The sequence below is a fragment of the Meleagris gallopavo genome, chromosome 30 (assembly GCF_905368555.1).
Source record: "Meleagris gallopavo chromosome 30, MGAL_WU_HG_1.1, whole genome shotgun sequence".
In the NCBI taxonomy this organism is placed as follows: domain Eukaryota; kingdom Metazoa; phylum Chordata; class Aves; order Galliformes; family Phasianidae; genus Meleagris; species Meleagris gallopavo.
The window spans coordinates 4,825,939-4,851,827 of NC_139433.1; the positions used below are offsets into that span (position 1 = coordinate 4,825,939).

At 39.1% G+C, this 25,889-nt stretch overlaps 1 protein-coding gene across 4 annotated transcripts in view; it reads right to left on the reverse strand.

Moving 5' to 3' along the window:
• Positions 1 to 25,889, reverse strand: part of KDM4B (lysine demethylase 4B) — a 75,417-nt gene that overhangs the window by 29,523 nt on the left and 20,005 nt on the right. For 3 of the 4 annotated variants that reach the window (XM_031557158.2, XM_031557155.2, XM_085211591.1), the window contains exons 6-10: positions 20,949 to 20,998; positions 18,070 to 18,173; positions 14,051 to 14,188; positions 1,511 to 1,707; positions 978 to 1,010 (exon numbers count right to left, since the gene is read on the reverse strand). In XM_031557158.2, coding sequence (XP_031413018.2) covers positions 978 to 1,010; positions 1,511 to 1,707; positions 14,051 to 14,188; positions 18,070 to 18,173; positions 20,949 to 20,998 — 522 coding nt within the window. The remainder of the gene's footprint in view (positions 1 to 977; positions 1,011 to 1,510; positions 1,708 to 14,050; positions 14,189 to 18,069; positions 18,174 to 20,948; positions 20,999 to 25,889) is intronic. The other variant, XM_031557159.2, reaches the window with a different exon arrangement.

A 25,889-nucleotide genomic window follows, 5' to 3' on the forward strand; every position in this document is an offset into this window, starting at 1 on the left:
TTTAATGTAGAAAAGGCAAGGCACAGACCACCACACAGAGCAAAACCAGAGGACAACAAAGGCCAATGCTAGAGAAAGAGGAACACGCTTATTCCTGTATTTTTTATTTTTTTTTTAAACATGAAACTCAAATGCATTCAGTATAATTGAATTGATTAGGTCTGTAATTTTAAAACTCAATGTCACTCAAAGTGCCTATCAGACATGGCCCCCAAAATCTAATAACTAATTAAAGCTTTCATTTCTGGATTTCAAGGAAATTATAACTGAACGAAAATTACGAGCAGAGTATTACTTTTAGATGAAGAAGTTAAATTTCCAGAAATTTCCAACTCTGACATCAGAAATTCAACAAACAGTAGATGTGAGCAGAAGTACAGAGGAAGTATTTTGGGTAACAGACAGAATGGTGTTTAAAAAAAAAAAAAAAAAAAACTGTAAAGGAGCATATGGAGGAGAACCCACTTTACATCTGAGTACATTAAAGCCCTCTGATAATTCAGTTCCCTGTAAAATAGCACTCTCCAAAGAAGCACGACAAGGAATTTCTCCCACTGGGAGCTCATTCCTAACACACTCAAGTCCAATTCCACTTTCCAAGGCAGCAGCAACTTTTTAATACCTACTTACTTTGGTGACTAGTCAGCTTTATCTATAATCAGTTAATCTGGTAAAAATATCACATTACTAGCTTTCTTTGGTTTATTCAGGACATCAGCTGCTTTCAGGACTCAAGAATGGAACGCAAGAATAGGCAGCTGAGGTTCTCCAATAGGACAAAAGAGATCAAGATCTCAGAAATCTACACAAGCACAAGATGAAGGTCATTTTGATACCCCAAGATTTTCTGTGCCCTCTCAAGGAAGCAGACATGAAACAACTAATTGAACCAGAAAAATACTTTAGGAGTTACTGTTTTAAGAAACTCAATAGGAAGAAAACTGTAATCATTGAAGTTGACGAGGGAAGTCACATACCGGTGTTTGTTGTCCTCTTCCTCATCTCCTATCCTATAAAGCAAGATTCCAACAGTAAAAGGTTAGCATGCCAAATTTTCAATTCAAGCATGCTGTAATACATGAAAAACATGATGAACTTGCAGAAAATTAATACAAAGATCAAAGGAAGCAGAAAAAGGCATGCATAAAATCCCTTTTGCAATTGACAGTTTTTTTCCTCTTGCTTTCTGATAAGTGAAGCTATACATGCTTACTATAGATATTTTTGTCTTCCAGGATAAAAGATGGGATGTGACAGGGCACAGTGTCCTACTTTCAAATAATAATAATAATAATAATAATAAAAATAAAGGGGTTCCGTAATATTCAGAAGAAACAGAACAATGAGGGACTGCATCATCCAAGAAAAGTTACAGGAGCAAGTATAAAAAGATGAGTTTGAACAGTCCCAAGCTGAGAATTACAGAGTTTAATGGCTTAGCAATACAGTATCCAGACAACTTTTTTTGTCGCTGTTTTAGTTGTGTGGGATTTTGTGTGTTTGTTTTTACCTGCGAAGCAATTTGGCCTTCAAGTCTGCCTTCGTCTCATTCCAGGCATCTAGTTCTGGGCTAGTCAGAGCTGTGGGTTTCATATGGTCCAGGACAGCAATGTCTTTTCCTTGTTTCCATAAATCATAACGTTCTGGCTGCAGAACCCTCACAAAGACATCCATGGAAATCTTCACCATGTCTTTGCGGCACGTACACTGTAAGAGATTTCCAGACATCAACACCATGTGAGACCAGAGGAAATTTTTCTAATCAGCTGAATTTGCCTTTTTCCAGAGGCCAACTGACAGCAGATTTTGTCACAAGGCCTACAGTAGGTTAACTGGGAATTGCATCAAGGTATAAGTGGGTATTTTGACTCAATGATACACATTGCGTCCACCTGCCCTTGGCAGAAAGGGAAGCACAAGATGCTGTACTGTCCCAAGTGTAGCTGAAGCTTCAGTTCCCCAGAATTTTCTTCTCTAAGACCACCAACCAAGTTAGAACTTTCTGGTACCTGATACACAGCATATTACTCATCTACGGTGTTACAGTTATAAGGAAGTAATAACTGTGGTTGATACAGACCAGAGGTCTGTTTGATCTCAGACCTACATTCTCCTCATTGCCAGTCTCACCTCGAGTTTCTCAGGCTGAAAAGAGATTAGTAGTACAACTGCATCACTGTAAAAGCCTTTAAGGAGCAAAAGCTTAACCTAATGTCCAAGACAGTTAAACTTCATGACTGCACATCAAGACGTGGCACATAAATCCTTCACAGGACTGTAAGTTACAAAACCAAAAATTAAGAACTTTTTGCTGCATACAATGCAAGATTGTTTGATCATAAGGACAAGGTCTGCCAGCTGTTTGTGTCCAGCTACTAAAAGTTAGCTGGCTACTTAGCAAACTACAGTTAAAAAAAAAAAAAAAAAAAGAGGGAGTGGGGGGAGAGAGGAGTGCTGGACATCGGGAAAGGAATCAGAAGAAAAATGTATCGATGTCACTGGATGCAGGAAACAGCCAAGAATTGCTTGGCAATATTGCCAGTTGGGAAACTGAACCCACACAAAATGAAGAATAAAAATGCAGATGTGCAGCATGGAAAGCAAGCAGACAGCCACACTGCAGTGGAACCCTGGCTGCTCTCCATCACTGCCTTTCTAACTGCAACTAAGGAAAGCTCCTTGCACACTGAGCACACTTTTACAAATGGTAAGAGAAACTGTGTTGATTTGTAAGTAAGAAATAAAAAAGGCTAAAATAATAACATTCTGCATTTAGTCTGAATACACCTAAGCCAAAGAAAATGTGCAACTTCCATTTCAACTAGTATACACATGCTCATTAAATTCAGCCACTAGAGTTATGCTCTTACTATTGCGTGTCTACACAGAGACTAGACACGAACATTTTTACTTGGATATCTGTTTCCTATGGAGAAGTGCAGAATAAACAAACCGAGTCCTTCATCCAAGGAGATTCTCATCCAGTACACGCTACCAGACTGACTGAGCATCTGCTCTTTACGAACTTCTACCTGCAAAGAAGCCACAGGATCAACAAGGACGCAGCAATACATCAGTGGCTGCTTGGGTGCCACAACTACTGCTTTGCTGTTGTATGGGAAGAATCAGATCCCTTTTTAGTTCTGCACTAAGGTTCAAAGCATTGCACTTGCACTAAACTGCCTTTCAACTCTGAGTTGAGGATGAGGTAACTACAGTGACTTCGTAGCACGTTTTTTTTTTTTTCCTTAAAGCTATTTCACTTTTCCTCCATATCTTTTCAGAACTATTCTGTCCTTTTTCTTAGCAGAAAGGCATGAAATTAAACTCACTTCTCTCTCTTCTTCCTTCTCTTTACACTTCCATTAATAAGAGACTTATGGCTGCAGCTGAGAAACCACTGAGAGAGAAGAAAAATTCCTTCTGTAGTCTCAACTATCCCACTCCCCTGCCACCTCCTATTTTTCATTTTGGTTCCCTTCTGCTCTGCTACGACTTGGATAGCAGTAATAACCTGAGTGCACTGTGTAGGAAGGAGTATTTATGGGCAAAGACTTTCAGGAAAACTCAATTAATTTAATGAAAAACAGCGTAAGAGAAGAAGGCTGGAAATGCAATTTGGCCGAAGAGTGGCAGGAGCACAGATGGTACCCATGTTCCAAATTCGTGCCCCAGCAGAAGCTTCTCACCAGCACCTCCGTCAATCTGGGCTTAAGAGATTTGTATTGAGCGCATTTTCAATCACTTTTCCTTAAGACATTTAAAAAGCACCTCTGTACTGCTAAAAAGAAGAATACAGAAGGTCACCCCACAGCACAGAGCATCAGTAAGGTATAGCAATCGACCTCTTCTGCCTTTACTAAGTATGAAAAATGGCTCAAAAGAGGAACAGACCACTTTCTGGTTCCACCCTGGAAGCAAGATGCTGCAGCACACAGATGTCAACTCCTTCAAATCAAGTGGAGATCTAAAGGTCTCAAGAACAGCTGCCAACACCACAGAACCACTACTTAAGAGTCTCAGCACAGTGTAAAGTATATGCAGATTATCCAGGCACCACATATAGAACTATTTGGATGCTACTCATGGAGCTGCCCAGAGAAATGACACTGTGGGAGCAATCTTCAGTGCACCGCAACACCAGGAGCCTGCCGTAGCCAAATCCCTTTCTTCATACACAAGTCTAAGATGATGTATGTTTACATTTCAATTTTAATTTAATTTTATTGCTTTTACAGTAGCAAGCATGTATAATTTAGAAAGCCTCTTTCTTCTGGGGCTTCTTTTGGGCCGTGCAGTTACATTTCCTCAGCTGCTGCACTTCTGTCCACATTCATATTCCCAGAATGGTCAGTGTGTTTTTTCATACCCTTCCATCAGACACAACAAGATCCTGCTAATAGAGCAGACACTTGCAATAAAACTGCAAAAAGGAATGTGCACACATATGTTAGAGGTGAGAGGGGGAGATGATAGAGAAGGAGACTATGGGGAGAGAGGGGCAAGAAGATTGCTTTGCCATTAATTACCTGCTCCATTCTAACAGAACAAGGCAAAAAGAGCAAGCTTGTGTTTCCCTGTCAGTGACAGCCATTTCCACATACTGTCCTTCTTTCCTTATATATGCAGTCATATTTCTTTCAAATATTCTGATTACGCAATTGTGGACACAACCATGCATGTTTCCTAAGACGTATAATGCCCACAACTCCTCTCCACACTCTCTCCCTATCTGGTTTTCTGTGGAATGTATCTTCCCTATTCCATTTTTCACCCTCAAATTCTAGCACCTTAATATCCAGTACTATTAATGTTTGTAGAAGCAACAACATAAAATGAACATAACCATGCTTACATAACTGCCAAGGAGAGAAAAGAAATCTCATTTTCTTATTGTGAGCAAAAACTGAGCCACAAAGCCCTGATTCAGGTACTCCAGAAATTCCTACCAAGGCTTTCCTTCCTTCCTTTGTCAGTAGAATACAACTAGTTTTAGACTTGTGAAAGATTTAGGAGTGATATGGTCACCCAAAGCACAGGCCATGACTAAATGGCAACATGAAGGATAGGCTTGTCCTGCCCAGCTGTCAGGTGAGAAATTTAAGGAACTCAGAGATCTAATCAAACATCTCTGCATTTCTCCTCTGCCTTTCTCCACTGGCAGCCAGATTGCCATGGCTGTCAGAGGGACAGACTAAACAACAGAGTACACTTACACACCAACACAGGTTTATGTTTAGTTCTGTCTTCAGTTGCAGGGTATCCAAGACCCAAGAGAGCAACAAGACCAGAGGAGCTGCCGTATTCCCCACACTTACAGGAACCTATTTGTTCCATCTTCTGAAGACTTTTGCTAGCCCCAGCTCTCTTTTCCTGTAAGCTAATGACTTTGCTGCCCATATGGGATAAGAACATACAAAGGCAACTTGCAACTAAAAAGAGCATACAAAAATATTCTCAGGAAATGGAAATGTGAAACTCTTTTCAAAAGCAGAAAAACAACATTCTTCCCCTATTTATTATTTTATTATCTGTTACTCAAAGTTGGAGACTGGTGATATATCCGACCTCTCCAAGAACTTTGTGACATCAAACATAATTCACAGTGATGGTAGGAAATTTGTGACTATGGAATGCATAACCATGATCTTATCTGGTTTTAGTTTTTTGTTTTGTTTTGTTTTTAAATAAAAACACTTATGAATCCCTATAAGGTAACAGTCAAATAAAAAGACTGTCTCCTTAAAGTAATAAAATGAAATGATCTATGGAAAAATATAACTTCATTCAACCTCAATCTTCAACTGCATTTTTGTAAGGATTCTTTCCCTCACTTCCCAGTTATTAACACTAAATTGAACCCTACCTGTTCCATGACATATAAAGAGTTAATGTAAAATAACACTTCTCTCCTTACACAGAAAGTCACAAAAACAATCTAATTAAATCAGCACATTTGGTTCACATGGGAAAAAAGAAACACCTCATATTTGAATTAATTTAGTTGCAAGTGCAGTTGTTTAAGATCCAACTAGCCTCCCACTTTGCCTAAATGGAAATTTAAGCAGAAGAAAACCCAACACATTCGAAGTTCCTTCAGCTATTATGCCATCGTTAAATATTTTGGTCTTGCATTTAAGTTTTAGTATCTGTTTCTCCATAACAATGAAGTCTAAAAGCAAGTTACTGGGAAAAAAAAAAGAAAAAAAAGATGGTTGTATCCAAATGGTAGTTAGGAAATACATATAGAGAACACTTCTGATCTTCTCTCTATAAATTGCCAGGACAAGATACAAAGCTACAGCTTTTGGGAAGAACACAAAGTCCTCCCAGTATAATACTCTAAAACAGCTATCCAATTCACTATCCAATTACAGATGTGTTTCCTGATGTCTAATTAATGCTCCCCCAGGACAACACAAAAACTGGTCTGGGCTCCAGTTTACTTTCCTTCCATTCAATCCAAACTCTCATTTCCACTCAGACCTTGTAGAGCAATGCTCTCATGGATACCCCTGTTTTCAGAAGTGATGAAGGAACACAGAATTGCAGGTTAGGAACTGAAAGATGGGTGACAGCATTCCATGAGTCAGTAAGGAGTTAAACATTGCGAAGAAGTAGAAAAACTTAAAATTCACAGTTTGTGTGCTTAATAGTTGGAAGTTGAGAGCTTGTGGGAAGGAAGACAAGCCCTGACCCCCCGCTTCTACTGTAATTACAAGCATAGCTTTAAGTCTCAACAACAAACCAGTTCATTAGGAAACCCACTGGAAATCTTCCACAGAGTTTCATAAACAAAACAATTAGGCAAAGATTTCCAAGGACTCCCCCTGGTCCCTGGCTGCAAGGCATGCTTTTTCCTCGTTTGCCTCCTTAATTCGCTGCCAGAATGTTCCATGCAGATGTTGTGGGTGGAAGAGCTGAGTGAGTGGCAAGTGACATTAGCCAGGGAGCTAGATTTACCCCACTCCACTAAAATACTCAGGATTCTAGCTTAAGAAATAGATGTGTCATACGGATAAGGCTGAAAGGTTCAGTGCTCTCAGTAACGCTAAAAAAGAACGATTCAGTGAAATACCAGCTCCCCTCTGTTTTGACACTCATTTCAGTACAAGGGATGAATAAAATAAGACTAAATCATAACCACTGGGTGAAAGTCTACAGTGAATATCATTTTGAGGTTATCTCAAGCTATTATTTCTTCCACATCGTAAGTCTTGCAGTTGGTGAAAGAAGTCCACAACTGACCGCCTTCCCTGGCAGAAAGCAGTGACATTTCAGCAGCTCAGCACTCTATTCGTGCATTCAGGAAGCAGCAACCATGAAGTGACACGGCTGAGCGAAGCTCTACAGTTCTGAAGTGACAGATGTACCAGGTCACCCTTGCCAAGTGAGTACAGTTATCCTTTCATCCTCCCGCCTGATCGTTGGTTTTCCAGTCACTTCCTTTATAAAGGAAGCCCAATGCTGTGATATGGCAGCAAACCAACAGATGAAGCAGTAAAATCCACCATTTTGTACACTTCGACTAGGAAAATCTCCAAGCAGTTTACAAATACATAAATAATTTTGCTTGGTGGAATATGAAGTGTTATCTCATGTGACAACCCATGATCTGCTTCCAGCACACTGAAATTATTTTCCCTTGTAATGATAAGTCTTCTTCTGTAACATTTTTCAAAAGGATAGGAGGCTGGAATTTATTTGTTGCATCTTCAAATGACACAAATTAGAATCAAGGGAGGGTTGGTTCATAAATAAAGGAGGAGAGAGGCTGTCTATCTATCCTAAAAGAAACAGCAATCAAGACCTCTCTGAAAACCACACACCAAATGAAACACTTTTATCTCTTTCCAGTAATAATCCAGATCCACCTGTAAGTGTTTCCAAAGCAGTTGGAGAGTGATGAGTTAGAGAACAGATACAAGATCTGAATCCTGATGACTGAGATTAGAACACACCCAGCTATGAGCCAACCCAGCAGCAGAACCTGCTGACTGTCAGCAGGAAACCAAGCTGCAAGAAAATTAGGAGCAGCACGGCTATCAGGAAAGACAAATAATTGAGCAAAATGGAGTTAAAAAAAAGAGAGAGAGAGACATTCACAGCTCTAAGCACATGATAATAAGAAGTGGGGTTTCATTTTTAAATGTTTTTCCTATACAAAACAAAGAGACAAGAACGTTAGCCACATCTGCCTTTCAGTACAGCAAAGAAATTACTGAGGAGGAGAACAAAGAGGTACCTGATGAGTACATGTGATGTGAACTCACAGCTACTTCACATTTTCACACTGCTTTCAGATTTCCAAAATTGTAATATCTGCAACTCTTAAATGGAATATGCTATCCTGTTATTTATTTTTAGGTGGAACATAAGACTGTTCCTATATAAGCCCTTCTGTGGCCCTCTTGAAGCAATTCCAGTGGAGTAACACAAGCCACACAGGAAAGCACAATGCTAAGGCAGCTTTTAAAAGGGATTTCTGATGACTTTGCAATACTACTATCCCTAAAGCCAGATGACCCCAAAAGCCCAGCTCTGACATATGAATGACTGGGGCTTGTAGACTTTACCAGGGCCTCCCATGTAGCAGGGAAGCTGAGCAAATGAGCTGCAGGATGCACATTCTTCACAGAGTTGTTTACTCGCAGCCACAAAGCACGCAACCACCTCTGCACTATAAATCACAGGGTTAGTGAGGCAGAGAGGATGGGAGCTTGTGTCAGCCCAGCAGCATCAGTACCCATGGGTTCAGGGCAGCTTCCACCACAGGGTCCTGGAGAGTCACCACGAGCCAGAAAAGTCATTGCCAAGCAGCATTCAAAAAGTCAAGAGCGGCATGCTTTATACTGTACAGTAATTAAGCTAAGTGTAAATCAGGCTGAGTAGCACAAACAGGCTTAGTCTTTTACAGCAAATCCCTGCCAGCACCTCTATAAGGGTGAGGACAAACGCTGAGTAGAGAGCTGCCAACCTGCCTGAAGTCCTTTCTGCTCTCATCTACTGGCCCGAGGTATAAAATATTCCCTTTGTTGTGAATCAGGTCCTGAAGAGTCCATCATTCCCTCCCAGCTCAGTGCACCATTTCCATGGGCAGCGCACCCAGACGAGGCAGGAAGTGGAGCAGACATCCTTCCTGAGGACTGGGATACTGACCACCTGCAAGGGTTTTTTTTTCTGATGCCATTCTTGCTACATTAACAAAAAATGACGACAATCAGCCTCCCAGTCAATACTTCAGAAGATCTCAGAAAAGAGCTGATGAAATGAAGGTCCAAGAGAATCGCAGAAAATTGTCATGTTTCCACCTCAGCACAAAAAGAACTGCAAAAATTCCTCTTCATTATAAAGAATCAGTGGAGAGTAAGGTATTACAAACGTATACAAACATCACAAGAAAAAAAGCACCAGAAAAAAAGAGAAATATTTAATACAAGAGCAACTTTTGAATCTGTCTTACAAGAATAAACAATGGAAATCCCATTCCATACTAAAATGTTTGGGTTTTTTAGTCTTCTAATTTTATAAGGTCCACTTAGACTCACTGGAGATTTACATACACAATTATGGAAAAAAAAAAAAAAAAAAAAAAAAACCACCCTTATTTCTCCTACTTCATAGACCAAGCAATTTCTCCAAAAACCTCAGGAATTTTCTTTCTTGAGAAATAAGGACATCTTTGAACAGAAAACCTAGGAGCATATGAACAGTAAGGAAACGTGAGTTGCAATTTTACAACAGAAATTATATGCCAGACAACTTCAAATAAGGGAGAGCGCAAAAAATGGTTCCCTTCTCATCCACTTACTTTTAGTCCAGTTTGCAAAAGAAACAGAAAAGTTGACCTGCGAGGTACACTTGAATTTCTTCTAAAATTTTTTCTAAAATCCTGAAATTTTACATTGGTCTTCTTGAATATCAAGACCAATGACTTACAGGCCACCTCAACTTCAAGAAAGACACTTTACTAAACAACTCAGCACTGAAAGGCTTCTTCAGTCAATACACAGCTAAGACCACTCTCTTGGTCTATTGATGGTTGCATCCAAGAGAAACAAAGTGAACCAAAACAGCAATGCAGAAAGCAACTGCAGGCTTATATAGTAAAACAAAAATAAAATAACCTGACATCAGGAAACAGAAACTATTATTCACATGCTTTCATTAATGAGGTTTTTTTCAACAATCAAACAGGAAAAATCATGACAAAAGTCAACGAAAGGCAAATGACTGAAGAGCTCCAACTATGGAGTACAAAGGAAAGCATTTCTCAGTAACTTTTTAAGTCTCTGCTTATGCAGGTAAATATTAACATACAGCATACAAAACCATCCCTATTCAACTGTATTATTTAATCAGTAATGTTAAGGTCTAGTACAGAGTGTGCAAATTAGAGCCAACTCCTGATATTGAGCCACTAAATAGTGTTTCCTGCCGGAGTTTGATCTTCCCATTTAACATAGCAAAGAATGCTAAAATGAATTACCATTAAATACTTGGAAAGATCCAGTGACTACACTCCAGAATGACCTACAGGAACCACAAGATTAATTGAAGATCTCTCTCCCGCCCCACAGACAAGCAGCTGACAGATGTGCTATTCAGCCACAGATTAAATAAAATAGGTAAACTACTTGGTCTTAAGGTCACCTCGACTGGAAAGCTGCAACACACGGCTCCTTAAGAACTAATGGGAGACATTTACATTAGCAATAAATGGGATATGATCTTTAAACTTCACTAATTTTCACATATTTTTACAGCTAAGCCAGGTTCCACTGTAGTTAGCAGAACATTTCAACAATTTGGCAGGCAATCAGCATGGTTCTGCCCATGTTTCTCGAAGGTAAGCCACTGCTTTCCTACACGAGTTTTCTTTTGCCCTATGCCACTGATATATATCATTCTACTCACAACTCTAAGAACAACAGAATTCAAATTTAATCCCAAGGATAAAGTCCAGCAGAACATTACAATTGGCTAATTTTGAACTTTACCTTGTCACCAATCTCACGAGTTCTGCTAGGACAAGGAAAAAAGAAGAATCATTTTACACCCAACTGGTTTCAGCGCAGTAATGCTACAGACTATAAAGTACTGCCCAGTCAAGAGTTTCCAAGAACTTTAAAAATAAGCAGATGAGAAACACCTGTTTGGATGTAGGCAAATGTAATCTAATTGAGCCTGACAGCACAGACATCAATACAGTCATTTTCAAAATTTAGGAAACCTGCAATAGTTAAACAAACAAACAAACAAAAATAAATAAATAAATAAATCACACACTCCAGGATGCCTCTCCACAAATTCTTTTTCCTTAAATGTGCATGCAGATCAGGTGTACAGAATCAGCTGATGTTTCATTAAAGTCTCTGTTTAAGTTAAAATGGGATTTAAATAAACCTTTAGCCCTTTCAGTGCAAAGGCATTCATACCTCATCTGCAGCCCAACAGTAAGGTATCAAAGGGTTAATTAACACATTGCAGCGTGTGGTTTAGGTGATACAAAATGGAAATCTTTGAATAGACAAGTGTCAGCAAGTGCAATGGAAATAAATTGGGCATCTCCTTCCACACTTCAACTTTCTCTCTCTAGATTTGCTCAGAGCTCTCTATGCTGCTTGTTCAGTAATTTCACGCTACGCTGCTTAACAATGTAAGCATGGAGGCTCAATCTAAAACCGCACTTCCCAAATGTCACTTGTTTGCAAACACATGGCTGAACCCAAAATTGCTTTCGATATTAGAGTGGTGCCTGCTGGCACTATTGTAGTTAAAGGTCTGTCAGAATTTCCATGATAAACCCCATTTTCAAGGGTGTATAACCATGACCATTTGCTACAGACAAACCTGGTATACAAGGCCACAGCAAACTTTTTTTTTTTTTCCCCCCAAACCAGGTTTGCTTAGTCATTTCTGAGTGTTTCTAGTCATTTCTAAGACACTTGACAATGATTTGAGGCCTCTTACAGGTCTAGTTTTTTCTTACCAACCCTGTAGCTCCGTAACAAATTCAGATGTACGATTCCCTCTTCACGCTCTACATGGCCTTAAGAGCCTACAGCTACTCCACATGGCCTGGTCTAACACCTCGATGGAAAGATTATGAACACCAACTACGGATTCACATACTTGAACACACGTAAGGGACAGAGAAGACAAAAGCATGACTTTTCAGAATGAGGATTTTTCTGTTATGAGAAGCATTTTGGCTGCCATTGCTAGCAATTTAGAGGTTTTACCTGCCTGGCACAGTGATTATTTTATACTTCACAGCACAAACAATAGCACGCGTAACAGAAGACACTTTTAAGCCACCGTAGTTTCAGAAATGAAATAAAATCTACGTGTTTATTTTAGAAAAGAAGGGAGCCACATTTCTTTGTTAACAGCAGACTCCATGAAACCATGGGCTGAATATTACTAAAAAGAGCAAAGACAGACACTTCACCTTTCAGTAACCAAAAGGGCTGAAGTTACTTTCTGTGTGATGAGCTTCTCAGACACTGAGTGCTGTGACATTTTATAGTCAAGGGCTGCCTGCCTGCAGTTGCAGAGGCAGGACATAAGTACAAAAAGGGGAAAAGCTTCAAAAAAAGGCTCCTATGGGCATAACAACCATCTTCCTTTCCTAGCTGGGTTAATTATGCTTACTTACAAAAAAGGAAAACTAGGAGGAAACAGCATTGGGCTTTTTCCTCCCACAATTCTAGCAGATTCCTTACTGTCTGCAGTGCCAGAAACAGCACTAGCCTCTAAAAGCAGAAAGCGGTGCATGGCATTAGTCAGAAAGCAACACTCACACTGATTAACACGCAGCATTCTAAATGTAATTCTGCACAGATAGTTTCAGCTTAGTCAAACATGGCTGAAGACATTACAGCAAGAAGATGGAGGTTTCAAGAAAGCACACTCAACAACCGAAGGATCCCAAAGCAAAGAGAACATTCAGTAATCATCTACCTTTTTTAGAATATAAACCCTAGTAAAGGAAAACAGGGCAGCATTACATTGTTTCACAGGTTGAGGCTCAGAGGCACTTGCAGTGCATCTTCAGCAAAGTTGTCTTTGCCCGGAACAAAGCATAAGGATGTATTATAAAAGTCGTAAAGTCAAGCTGAGTTGATGGAAGAAAAAGAAGTGCAGAAGATGATATAAATGTTATTGTAGAATGAAAACTAAGTCTGCCTTTCTGAAAAGGAGAATCTGTGGTGATTTTAAGCTCCTACCCCATGGCTATAATTTCCCAAAGATTCTGCAAAACTGATCCCCAATTTAAAAACTCATGAAGCAGTTATACCTCACTGAACCACGTCTAATGTACCAAAAGCATCAATACATCAAAACAAACCCATTTAAAGCAGACTTAAAAATAAATAAATAAAAGTAAAAAACCAACCACATTAATCTGTTTGAAATATAAGGCCCATAGCTGCTAGCTCTTCAGATTTAAAAAAAAAAAACTAGAGAACATAGTAGGTACGCTGTCATGGAAAACTGTCACTGCCTTCAGAACTGTCAAAAGTAATGCAAACAAATAAGAAATTTGCCCTGATGAAATAGCCACACAGAGTCACTCTACCATGATTCTCCTCTTCAGACATGACTGAGACCTTTTCTACTGTGCATTTGCTGGGAAATTTAAAAATGTCCAGGTGATTAGTATACTCCTATGAAAGTTTAAGATGTCTCTAATTTATCCTTTCTCCTTCAACGTGTATACCCTAGGAACTGTATTCAGTTACATCAGTCACCTTATCCACTCTGAAATGCAGTTTAAATGCTTCAGAAAACTAACCCAAACCTTCTAGCTTCAAAACCACCTCTCCACAAGGTGTATGCACATTCCCCTTTCAAGAAAGACATTAGTGTGCCCTCAAAATGACATGAATTATCAACAGGAATAAAACAATAACATGGATCAATGAAAGAGTACATTTGCAAAACAAGGACATTTTCAGTTTGTTCAAAAAGAGAAGTTCCCCACCCAATCATTAGTTTACGAGCTCGTGGTTTTAAGTAACCCCTCAACCAAACAGATACCTACCTGGGTTGCCATTTTTCCGTAGTCAATCCAACGCAATGTGGCAAAGTTGGTTGACTCAGCACAGTTGAAGCCATGATTGAAGCCAGCATGGTAACCGTAAGGAAATGTAATCATAAACTCTCCAGCTTCCTGTGTGATCTGAAAAACAGAAATAAAAGGACAACCTACATCAGATGAGCAGAAACAGCACTTTGAAGACAGAGTTATATCCTCCTTGTTAAATCTCTCTCAGCAAGAAGGCAGAACAGTCACTGCCAGTTCTTGGCTATACTATAGCAATTTCTTCTTGACTGTAGAAATACTGAAGTAGTTCTACTAGTCAAAACAGACAGTACAAAGGACAGAACCTGCTATAAGATCTTAACTCTTGAGACAAAGGCCCCAGTTACTAAAAGGGTCCCGAGCTGCAGCATTCCAAAAGATCCACAAATCTTTTGCTTGCTGTCACTTCATCCCTTGTTAAGTTCGTACCTACACTCCCGCACCATGCGAGTGGGGCCAGACTGCATTTCCCACCTACACATGTGCTCTCTGCTGCAGTGTCCTGTATTTATTTCCCCACTTATATGGTTATCACTCTCATTCTCATTTGTTCACTTGTAAGTCAAACAACCTAAAAAATCTTAGCCTGCTATTGGTTCACCTGAGTAAAATTAAGATGAAAGTAAGTAAAAAGGATTGAAAACTGCAGATTACAGCTCTAATCAGAGGCTGAATGATTCCCGTACTCTAGAAAATCACCTTTTAAAAACCTACAAAAAGAAAACGTTGGGGAAGGAATGTACTTGTTAAGCAACTCAACAACAACTGGTAGCAGCGTAACCAGCTCATCTGCTAGCTTCCCAAAGCATAGGGTAGCATCTCCTCCCTGCAACAGATCAGAAATAAGGCAAAATTTGACCTTCCCCTGTCTTTCTAAACCAGAAGTGCTGACAAAGCTTTTGTAACACATCTGGGTTATTTCCCACTGACACTAAACCACAACACAGCAGTCTGGAGCCTATAGAGCCTTCAAAGAACCTTCACATATAAACACAGGAATAGAATCAAACAGAAAATGTTATCAGAAATTAAACCCCTGCCCCACTAGACTGAACCCAAACTTGTTCACACTGTGAACTTCAGCAGAGTACAAATCGAGAAAATAAATGCAAGATGTGATAGCACAAAAGCTTCCAGATGAGGGGTGCTGCAGCACAGCCTGCGGCCGCACTGCACATCCCCTCCCATCCCTCCATACATCACTGCACAGCAGTAGATTGCTAACTTCAGAAAGCGGAAAGAAGATGTTTCTGTCACAACATCTACATCCTGGTGTCTTCATTTCAAGCCCACAGCATATGTCCTCCATGTCACTGCTGTCAACATTATCCCTACAATAAATTAGAAAGCACTCGAGATGATGGATAGGCCATGCAGAAAAGTAATAACTATTGAAGAAAAGCCAGCACAAACTGCCATTCGTGAGAAAGGCCTAAATTTACTGACTTATGCAAGCTCTTGCAGAATAAATGGAGAAATCAATAGGAGATTATAGAAATACACATTTTTAATTATTAAAAAGCTCCAGTATTGATCTGCCTTTTTTCTTTCGAGAAGTAAATACCATTATAGAGATTTATAAATGCGTGCTTATTCACTTCATTGAAATCTGCCAGAAATGTAGATGAAGGGATCCTATCTCTATTTCTACAGAAAAGTGGCACACATCCCCTGTTCCTGAATAATAGCAATCCTCCTTCAAAACCTACTATTTCAGGATAGGAGTTATTCAGATATGGACTGCTCTGACTGAAGAGATCTCCTCCCCCTCTTCACATTTAAAAACATCCTTCCAGTGAGTGCCATGGAAAATATAGAATATATAAACACACACACAAAAAAAACACATTTGTGCCCCACATTCTATAAAACAGGATTAGGAATTATATTTCTTTAAGTGAGATGTTAACAATACCCCTTCTTTAAAAAAAAGTTTGGTTTAGACAGCAATATTGTTTTTCTTTGCGTGCATTGGCCTCTATTTTTGGGGCGAAAAAAAAACAACAAAAAACACAGAAGCCAAACACATACAAAGGAAACAAACAAAAATCTGCACACAAAATAAGTTTCTTATCATTAAGGTAGCACACATTTTAATACTCACTTTGAAGGAGGCGCCAGAGATGAACCTACACAACACCTTCCCTCCCCAAATCGCAAGATTCACAGTGGGAAGCCTAGCTAACTGGGAAAAGACTTTTTACCAGGCAACAAATTAGAAATTCCTTCCCTATCAGAGTACTTCATATCCCATGCCCATCACCAAACAGCTCAGTAAAGCTGACTTGGGATAAACTCGATAGAAAAGCATTCCTCTATTACAAACTCTTTTGCTCCTCTTGCTTGGCTGTTGATCAGAAATTACTGAGTATATATAATTACTAATCAGCGCCACTTTCCAGGTACATGGAAAAGCAAACATAAAGCGTCACATCAGAGAAAAATATGCCCACCTACAGCATTCAAACATTTGATGTCTCACAAGAATTTCCTTCACCTTCTGACTTCCCCCAGCCATTCAAGCAGCATGTTTGGGCAGTGAAGAGACAGAAATTAATTTCTATTTCCTATTCTTTTCCATTTCATAGAAGGATGGGATACCAACAACGGGCTGCACAACAAACTTGACTTACAATATCTAGTGTGCACCAACTGGGATTTTTTATTATTATTTTCAGCATCTTTAGATAAGCAGTGATCTATATGTAAGCAAGCAGTGATCCCTTCCCAGGTTCTACTCAGCCTCCTCTATCAAGTCCTTTCTCATAGGGGCATCCATGTATTACACTGAGATGCTACCCATACTCCAATCTACTCATCAACTTTCCTGAAATTTGTAAAGTTAAAATTCCTACCAAAAAAAAAAAAAAAAAAAAAAATCAGATCCCAAAGTCAGATTATTTTCAACCATGTGTAGCAGATAATCATGTTTTCACATTTGGGCTTTAGGTTTAACAGATAGAATTACAAGAAAAAATGGTTTGTTGATCCCTAAGAACAATTTAATATCAACTATCATGCGCAAACTAGGCGAAATGTAGCCACTGATATTGAACCATAAGCACCACACATGGCTTTCTGCAAGTCTCTGCTGCACAGTGAGCTCATCTGACAAACCAGACAATCACACTTCAAATTTCATTCATCACAGCCTTCCACTAGGAAAAATGAAACAGTCTCTGGAGCAGTAAATTGAAAGAATTCATAGTTTTTATGCTATAAAAGAGTGCAGAACTTATACCTCTATCTCAAAGAATCACTAGGACCATCAAACAGGTGCTATACTTTATCACCAGTGGACTAACTCTAGCAAAACCATGCTTAAGAGTTCTTACTTAGGAAAAAAAAAAAAAAAAAAAAGACCACAATATCTTGAGCTGATGATGCCAGAGAAGTGAGGAAGGATTAAATCAGTTTAAATCGAGTACTCTTTGACACTTCCACTGGAGTTAGAGCTGCAGTGCCTCCAACTCAATTCCTTTTCCTGCACCCTGACAGTATCATGCCCACAAACACTGTCCTTAACCATTCTGGCAGGACAACTGGCAACATACAGAAGCAGTAACCGCTTGATTGAATCTGCACAAAATCCATGCTTGACTGAGGAGATTTACTTCTTGCCCAAAGCCTTTGAGGATAAGCACATTAAAATGATCATACCAAATAAACATGGCCCCTCATTTCAAATAAAAGGACTTAAGAAACAGACAGATCCTTACTGGCTCTGTGTAGAGATAGAATGCTTTCACAACAGAGAATCTGCATGTATAACTCCAGTTTTTGGTTCACAGGAGATCCAGAAAAAAAAAAAAACTTAAGACTGTGTTGAAGAGCTACCTGAGAGGTATGCTGCCTATTGACAAGCCATAGGCCATGCATCAAACTGCTCCTGACCAGCTGCTGCCTTACAAGAGGGGTGTCAGAGTTTGTGCATCACAGCAAGTTGCCAGCTTCCTCAAAGCCTCTTGTGTACATACCCGGTCAAAAGGAATGCCGTACTTCTTCAAGATTGAGGGTGAAATGAGGGTCATCTTGTGACGGAGGAAAGCATCACATCCCTGAGAGCTTCCAGGAAAAAATCCTGCAGAGACATTACAAAGAGGACTATCACTTCAGGAATATTATATCAAGTCATTATTTAATCAGCAACAAGATGACAAAATGAAAACCTGCCTAAATATTTTATGTAGATCGAAGCAACAGGCATACTGCTAAAGATGTCAGTAATTAGCACGTGCCTCATTGTTTCAAATGCCACATAAATTTTGTGAGAAAGACTTGAATGTTGAGGCACATAAGTGTTTATTCCATTCACAATGAGAGTCAGCATCTAATCTTACGTATCTGAGCATATGCAACTTGGCCAAAATCTCAGTAAATCCCTAGCAAATTAAGAATCTGAACCTGGCTGTCTCCAGTTTTGGCTAAAGTCTGAACAAATCTTTTTCTTAATATTACAAGGAAAAATTGACAAGCATGCACCATCTACTCCATACTGAGATGTCCTTTTTATACCTTCTCTGATGGGCAGCTATATTATTCCTGGGAAAGTAACACAACTGTTATCATACGATTCCAGAACGATCTGCCCTACATACCAGCCTAAAGAAAAGAAAGAAATAAGCATGCAGATGTTAATATTGAGTCAAAAAGAAAGAAACAAAACAAAACATAACCACTACAGTGAAGCGGAAGGGACACTCATTCATTGGCCACAGAGGTCCGAGGCAGAGACACTGTGATTTAATTCAGCATCTCAGCAGTACAAAGTGCAAGTCTGACTATAGCTACAAGATTCGCACCGAGTCAAAACAAACCACAAATAATTAAAAATATTAACACTGGGGTAAAACCAAACCTCTTGATGTCAACACTTTCTTTCCAAAAGCATCAGCTAGAGTGTAAGAACACAGTGTTCACGACCATGTGTTCCACTCCAAGCAGGTGATTCAATTAACAAATGGTGTTTATGGGATTAAGAATCAATGTCATTTAGAGAAAGAAAGAAAATTTAAAAAGCAAGCAGGCTCAGGTTACAAAACTAATCGATGGGACATAATGGGTTTCAGAAAGTGAAAAGAATTGCCAGATTCCAGGTTTTCCTATATTTTTGCACTAAAAGCATTTACATTAAAGTGATGACTGTCTGCTGCCTAGTTTGTCGTCCTTCTCTGCAGTTCCTTTTTTTAATGCACAGTTTATGTGGCTCTCATTAAAGCTACTAATAAATAAGCACATTTTAAGTGATTAGCACCAATAACATGGCAACACATTAACATTCTCTCCATGGACTCCACAACTCTCTCAGAGAGCCCATTTACAGCTCAGCTATTAATTTTCCATATTAATTGCATGCTCATCTTTCCAGAGAGAACATCTTCATAGTACAGTCCACTGATGCATAGGACAGGGAGGATGCCCAAGTAGTAACGCTGCTTCATCATAGTTTTTAGACATTATTCATCCCAACTTCCAAAAGGTACTAAGCAAAATAAAACAAGCAGCTCAAAATAAAGATGAGATCACGGATAACGTGTCTGGTTTGCACATTGTCAACCACTGCTGTGCTTCAAAATTTTATTCTTTTTTCTACAAGTATGAAACAGTCACCAGAATGTCAGACTGTCAGAAGAAATGCCAAACCTATGAAAACCTACTTTTTTATTATTACTCCTTTGCATCAGAATACAGCCTTCCAGATCTCCCTGCCTCTCATACCACAGCACTGCTTTTGTTGCATTAACTTCAACAACAGATTTAAATCATTAAGAGTACACCCCACTGAGGATGGAATATGTAGATTTTGACTTAATTATCCCAGAACACTGACTTTTTTTTTTTTTGGCTGGGCAGCACTTAGAACATTTGCAAATATACAAAAACAGCAACAAAGCACAAATAAAACATCAACAAATAAAGACATATCTATTTCTACAGTCAATCACCTTTCCTGAAGCTGCCACCATGCCACCATTACCAATTGGAAACCAGAAGCATCAAAGACAGAATGCTGATGCCCATGCTTGCAGGATGACCTTGGCAGGTACTTAGGCAAGAACTGCACATATGGTTTTGGGCAGCTGAGGCTGGCACTTGTAAGGTCAAAAATTACAACAGCCCAAGCTAGTCCTGCTCTGTGAGTTGGACTTTATTGTATTGAAATGATGATGGAGGATGACACTGGAAAGGAATGCCGCCAACAACACTGTATATCGTCACAGAGGGAGGCAAGAACTCCACTAGCTGTTCTCCATTAGTGCTGTTGTTGAATTTACTTAAATAAGATTTGAAGTAATCTACCAATACTATATAAGTAACGTTTATAACACAAGAAGAAATAATGGTTTTTAGCACACCTTTTCCCAGCAGTGTGGGTATGGGATGGAGTCATCACCAGTACTTCACAGACTGCACACCACAAAACTGGAGCAACAGAGTTCTCACCACACTGCCACAAACCTCCTACAGAGATGCATGAGATGAACTCTATTTCCCACGCATGGTCTCAATGCTTTGAAAATCAAGCTTTTTCCACTAGTTTTGGTTAGGGCCATGGTGTGTCGACAACACAGATTTTGAGAAAACAGTTGCACTATGAAGAATTGTTCACAGCACTTCTGACAGGACAAGGTTTCTGACTCTGAGGTTATTATACCAATGTAGGTTATCAAGCAGCTCTTTCAAGAGTAAGTTATAGCAGTCAGTTCAAAATCAATTCTTTATAAATCTTAAAATTCTTTACAAATCCATTTTAAAATTAAGAGTTGGACTCTCTTCTGGAATGCTTTGTTTTTCACCAAGTACATACCCATGTATTTATCCAAACAACATTAACACAGGAAGAAGCCAAGCTCACCTTTTGCCAAGCGTTCCAATCTCTTGCCATGTTCTGGAGGTATGGCATACCTAGGACAAAGTTAACAGAGAAGGAAAAAAATAATCACACCACAATGAAAAAGCAGTGAAAAAAAACCTAAAAACAATGGTAGTAATAACTTTCAGCACAGCACTCTTACAATAATGTCTCCAAACGTAAGCAAAAAAGTCTGGAAGGCATCGGTAACACGTCAGTACAAAAGGAGGAGGAAACTCAGTATCTCAGAAAAGCCCCAAAATGCGTTACACAATGCGTGAGGCTTTCCTGCCACTTTTTAAACAACACCATTTCAAGCTTCATAAGGTGTAAGAAGAGCAGAAGTGACAAACTGACAGTACCACGGAAATCAGTCAGCATAGGGAACAGCAGTCTTGTTTTCTGCAGGAAGGATGCGTGCAAAAGAAACTCACAAGGCTGTGCTAAAGACGAAGACAAGAAATTTCAGGTGGGCTGAAAAGGTGTGAAGGAGGATCTGTGTGCACTGACATCTACAGGGAGTGGGGATTTTTTTCAAAGACAAGCGTGCAAATCTTTTTTTTGTTTTCTTCAAAATGTAAGTACTTTTCGTAACAGCCAAAGCAGCTGATCCTTGTATTGGCAGGATTGTGTTGACTGATTTGAAACAAACAGAATTAAACTGTTAGGTGATTTTCTAGAAGAGGTGAATGGAAGAAGTGGGGTCTTCAAAGGAACAACACATTAAAGAATGCAGGGAACTGTTTCTACATTTTTTAAAGACAGTTTTCTGTGATCAGGAGTAAAAAGTGCACAAAATAATGTCACTGAGAAGAGATTCCTTTGTCTGTTTTGTGCTGGTGCAAAGTACTGAATATAATTCAGGAAAAACAATCAACTGCCTAAAGTCACACAGTACTAATTGAGATATTCTCCTGTGATCTCCCCCCAGGTGATCTTAGTTACGTTACTTCTTTGAAGCTACACTGCCTTGGTATTCACAGAAGGAAAAAATCAACTGTTTAAGATTTTACATTTCACTCAGGTCATGATGTGACTGAACACCATGATATACCCAAACATCTTTAAACAGATGGCACAAATAATAGAATAGAATTTTTTAAATTGTTGTTTACATATTGCATCAAATTAAATGTGGCTGTCATACCTTTTTTCATAACAAGAGAGAGTTTTGAAAAAGATGTATTTATTACCAACTGTAACTTTTGTACAATGTGGATAATAAAAAAACGAGTTATTTTTGTTATCTTCAATAAAATTGTCAAAATTGTCACATCTCATTACAACAAGCTGAAAATGGGACATTGTGAGCAGGTAACTGCATGATCTCAACAACACAAAAAGAGTATTGTTGTTCTTCTGATAGGATCTCTGAAAAAACAATGAGTTTAGAGGACTTTCTGCCAGTCTTCTCGTTCAGCTTCTCAATTTTCAAGTCAAAAGTTTATCTACAATGTAAGGAAAAACAGATAGAAGTCATATCCCAAACTGCTTTTTCACATTACCAAAATTTACCTTATCTGATCCCTGCAGGTTAGAAAGGATAACAATGGAAAGAAATCCTACATAGGATGCCCTAAGATTTAGGCATTAAGCCGATTTAAACTGATGGCTTAAAAAAATCTAAGGGAAAATACTATGTAGTACCTAATCTTGTAAAATAATAAATACAACAACAGGCTCCCAGCATACTCTGACCAAAGTCTGACAGTGCCTTAAATTGTATAATTATCAAACAATTCAATTTCATTTGTCTGGGACAAAGCTAGGAGCTTTCATTTTACAAAGACAATTTATCACTTACATAAACGTGATAAAACTAATCCTGATCCAAAGCTCCTTTGTGGGATTAATGTCCCTTAAAACAGGGAAATGAGACATTCCAGTCCTTGTGGGAAAAACGCTGAAGGATTGGGAAAGAACTAATTTATGGCTACAAGGCTGCTATGATTAATGTAATATCCCCAGTCTACAATGCAACCTTCACTTAATTAGTGTCTGTAATTGGGAGTTGTAAAGATAAGATTAATTGAATCTTGAGGATGTTAATAGTCTAATATATTGGAACATGGTTACTGTGTTATCTGCAACTGCAGACTGCAAAAAGCCAAGCTGAGCTTTGGAGAATAGTCCATGGAGAATCAGAGAAAAAGGACTTGCTTAGATAGGAACCGGTGAGAGAGGAGGAATTTCCAGCTTTTAAAAATGGTGTGTATGTAATAATATGCAGATCAGAATACCCTACCTCAGAACAGCCTCTTGGGAATAGCTGACTCCACATTTATAAATTAACTTTTTTTTGTTTGGACCAAGTCTTTTAGGAAGCAGAGTCTACACTTTCTTGTAAATTTATTCTTAAGAATTCACAAAGTTAATGCAGAAGTGAATTAGGAGTAAGTGAAATTCTATTTTAAGTTACACTCACGGATCCAATTGATTTACATAAAGATAAGCAATAAAGAGAGAATTCGGGCTGCTACTTAAAGCCAGGAATAGAAACAGAAGCCTTCTGCAAGCTCTGCACAGATCGAGCAAGCGAGCTTTATGCGACCAAGACATAAAGTGATTGATTACAAGGTAGAATAACAATGGAGGTGACAGGGAAAGATCAGAAATTGCTGCAATCAAAGGAGCACTGTAATTGAGCATGCAAGCACACATGAAGGGGTGGCTCTTGTGTATGATCTCATGGCAGCATCCTGTGTTCTCACTACAAAATGTGGCCAGACACTTATTAGGGACAAAGTCCTCCACAGAAGGAACTGACGAAGCAATGACATTCAGTACCTTTTGTTACTGACCCTCCTGCTGGGGCTTAGATCAATAAAGCATTTTAATTCCAGAGAGAGCTGGGAAGACTATGCTCCACTATATCCAATGACTTCCTCTTCTATAGGAATCATTCAGGAAACTTCAAGATTTTTTCAGCAAATAGGAGTGTTCTTTTTCCTTCAGTATCCCAGACCCATACTAAGAGAAGTTTCCTCGGGATAAACACCAAAACCAAAAGCCACCCCATCAAAAACTTGAAGGAAAAAGAAAAATCACGTGTAAAACTGCTTCCTTTCTCTGTCCCATTAAGGCTGTAGCATAAAGGCACTCCACAAAGTCATGGAAAGAGTAGGAAAAGTACATAAATACAAGAAAAATGCCACTTAAGACTTCTGCATCAGTCGGCCAAAAATAGGCTGTAATGTCCTGTAAAAATCTCAACTTGAGAATATCAGACTGACGACTACCCGACGCTTCATCACAGTTGACAGAAGCAGTTTTCTGACATCCATCTGCCCAGGTGGAACTGAACGTAGAATACTGCAGACCTACCTTTTCTTCAGCCTACAGTAGACACTTCTTTATAACCACAGCAAAGATGAAGCAAGAAATTTCTGTCATCCCAAACACTCATAAAATTAAAGGGAATTGATAGTGGCAGCATAAATATTTAAACAGCTTTTATTAATAACTCTCTTTTTGTAGACTACTTCTGTTTCAGAGAGAACATCTGCAACTGCCAACAAAATATACAGCTGTACCAAAAATGCTGACCTTGAGCCAATGCTTCAAACGCAGTGTCTGTCCCTTCTGGTTCAGCAGGGTCCCCCAGCAAAGCTGTGTCAATGTAAGCAGTGCTAGAGCAGCCATTGTCTTAAGTCATATCAAACTTGCAAGAAACTGAGCTTGCAAACAAACCAAGAAAGGGCCAAACCACCTGAAAACTGCCATGCTGCAGTCGGTGGGATTACAACATGAATAACGTCTTGCTGCTTTGCCAGGGAACACAAGATTTACAGAACAGAAAAAAGTCTCACGATAAATTGTTATAGCAGCATGACTCAAATATCATCTTCCCTGAAGTCAACAATCTGGAAGTAATATACTGATTCTTCTAAATTACCTTTTCCTACACTTTCTACTAAAACAAGAGCAGGTCCCTGAAATAGATTAAATATCACTGCTACAAAAATGGAATTTTGCTGCTCTACGTGAAAAATTCTCAAGTTCCAAACTTGTTTCACAAAATTTAAGTTCTAGCATAACTGACCTCCACTTCCACATAATATTCTGTGTTCTTGAAGATCCCTCAAACCTCATTCTGCTTGTAGTTACCACACATCGAGATCACAGGTCTAGAAGATGCATGCCCCAAAGTACAAATGTGTAAGATAATCATAGATGATCTTAAAGGTTCCTTCCAACCTAAACCATTCTGTGTTTCTATGATTTACAAACAGCAGTAGTTTGCTTTTGTTAACAAGCAGCAAGTTTAACTGGGCAGTCCCCTTTTCACCCTTAATGCAAAGGATCTTTCCTATTTGCCATAAAGGATGTCATTAATAGTGTAATTTTCTTGGTGTTTTGTTTATTCCCCTGGAATGGTTTGATGGATGTCGATAATTATCAGACTATAAAAGCCAGCAAATGTGCTATTTTCTATCACTCTAAATCATCAAGCAAATAAAGTGTGAAACAGCATTTCTGAATACAATTTTCCCCTCTAATGGCTTAGAATTATTATCAGGAACAATGAAAATAAATAAGCAAATGTCTTGCGAGTTAAGAATTAAATGAATGTGTCAGTAAATAAAGAGAGTACACTGACCATCCCAGGACGCAAGGATGCAAGTTTAGAAGCCATTAAAAGATGACACAGTGAGGAATTCACTACTGCAACGACACCGTTTACAGCATCAGATCTTCTTCAGGGACCTTCCAGACTAGCTCAGATTCTGACCTCAAGGCTGCTTCATCAAAGCAGGAGGGTATGTTCAATTTTGTCTTCAAAGCTATTAAAAATTTCATCTATAACAAAGCACTCCTGCCTCAGGCAATCCTCAACCCACTCACATGCTCCCCACCATTTCTGCCCCAGGTTTAGGAAGCACTGTTCTCACCTGGAGCTGTCATTAGCTTTGGCAGAGCATCAGAGCATCCCATCCCTTAGGT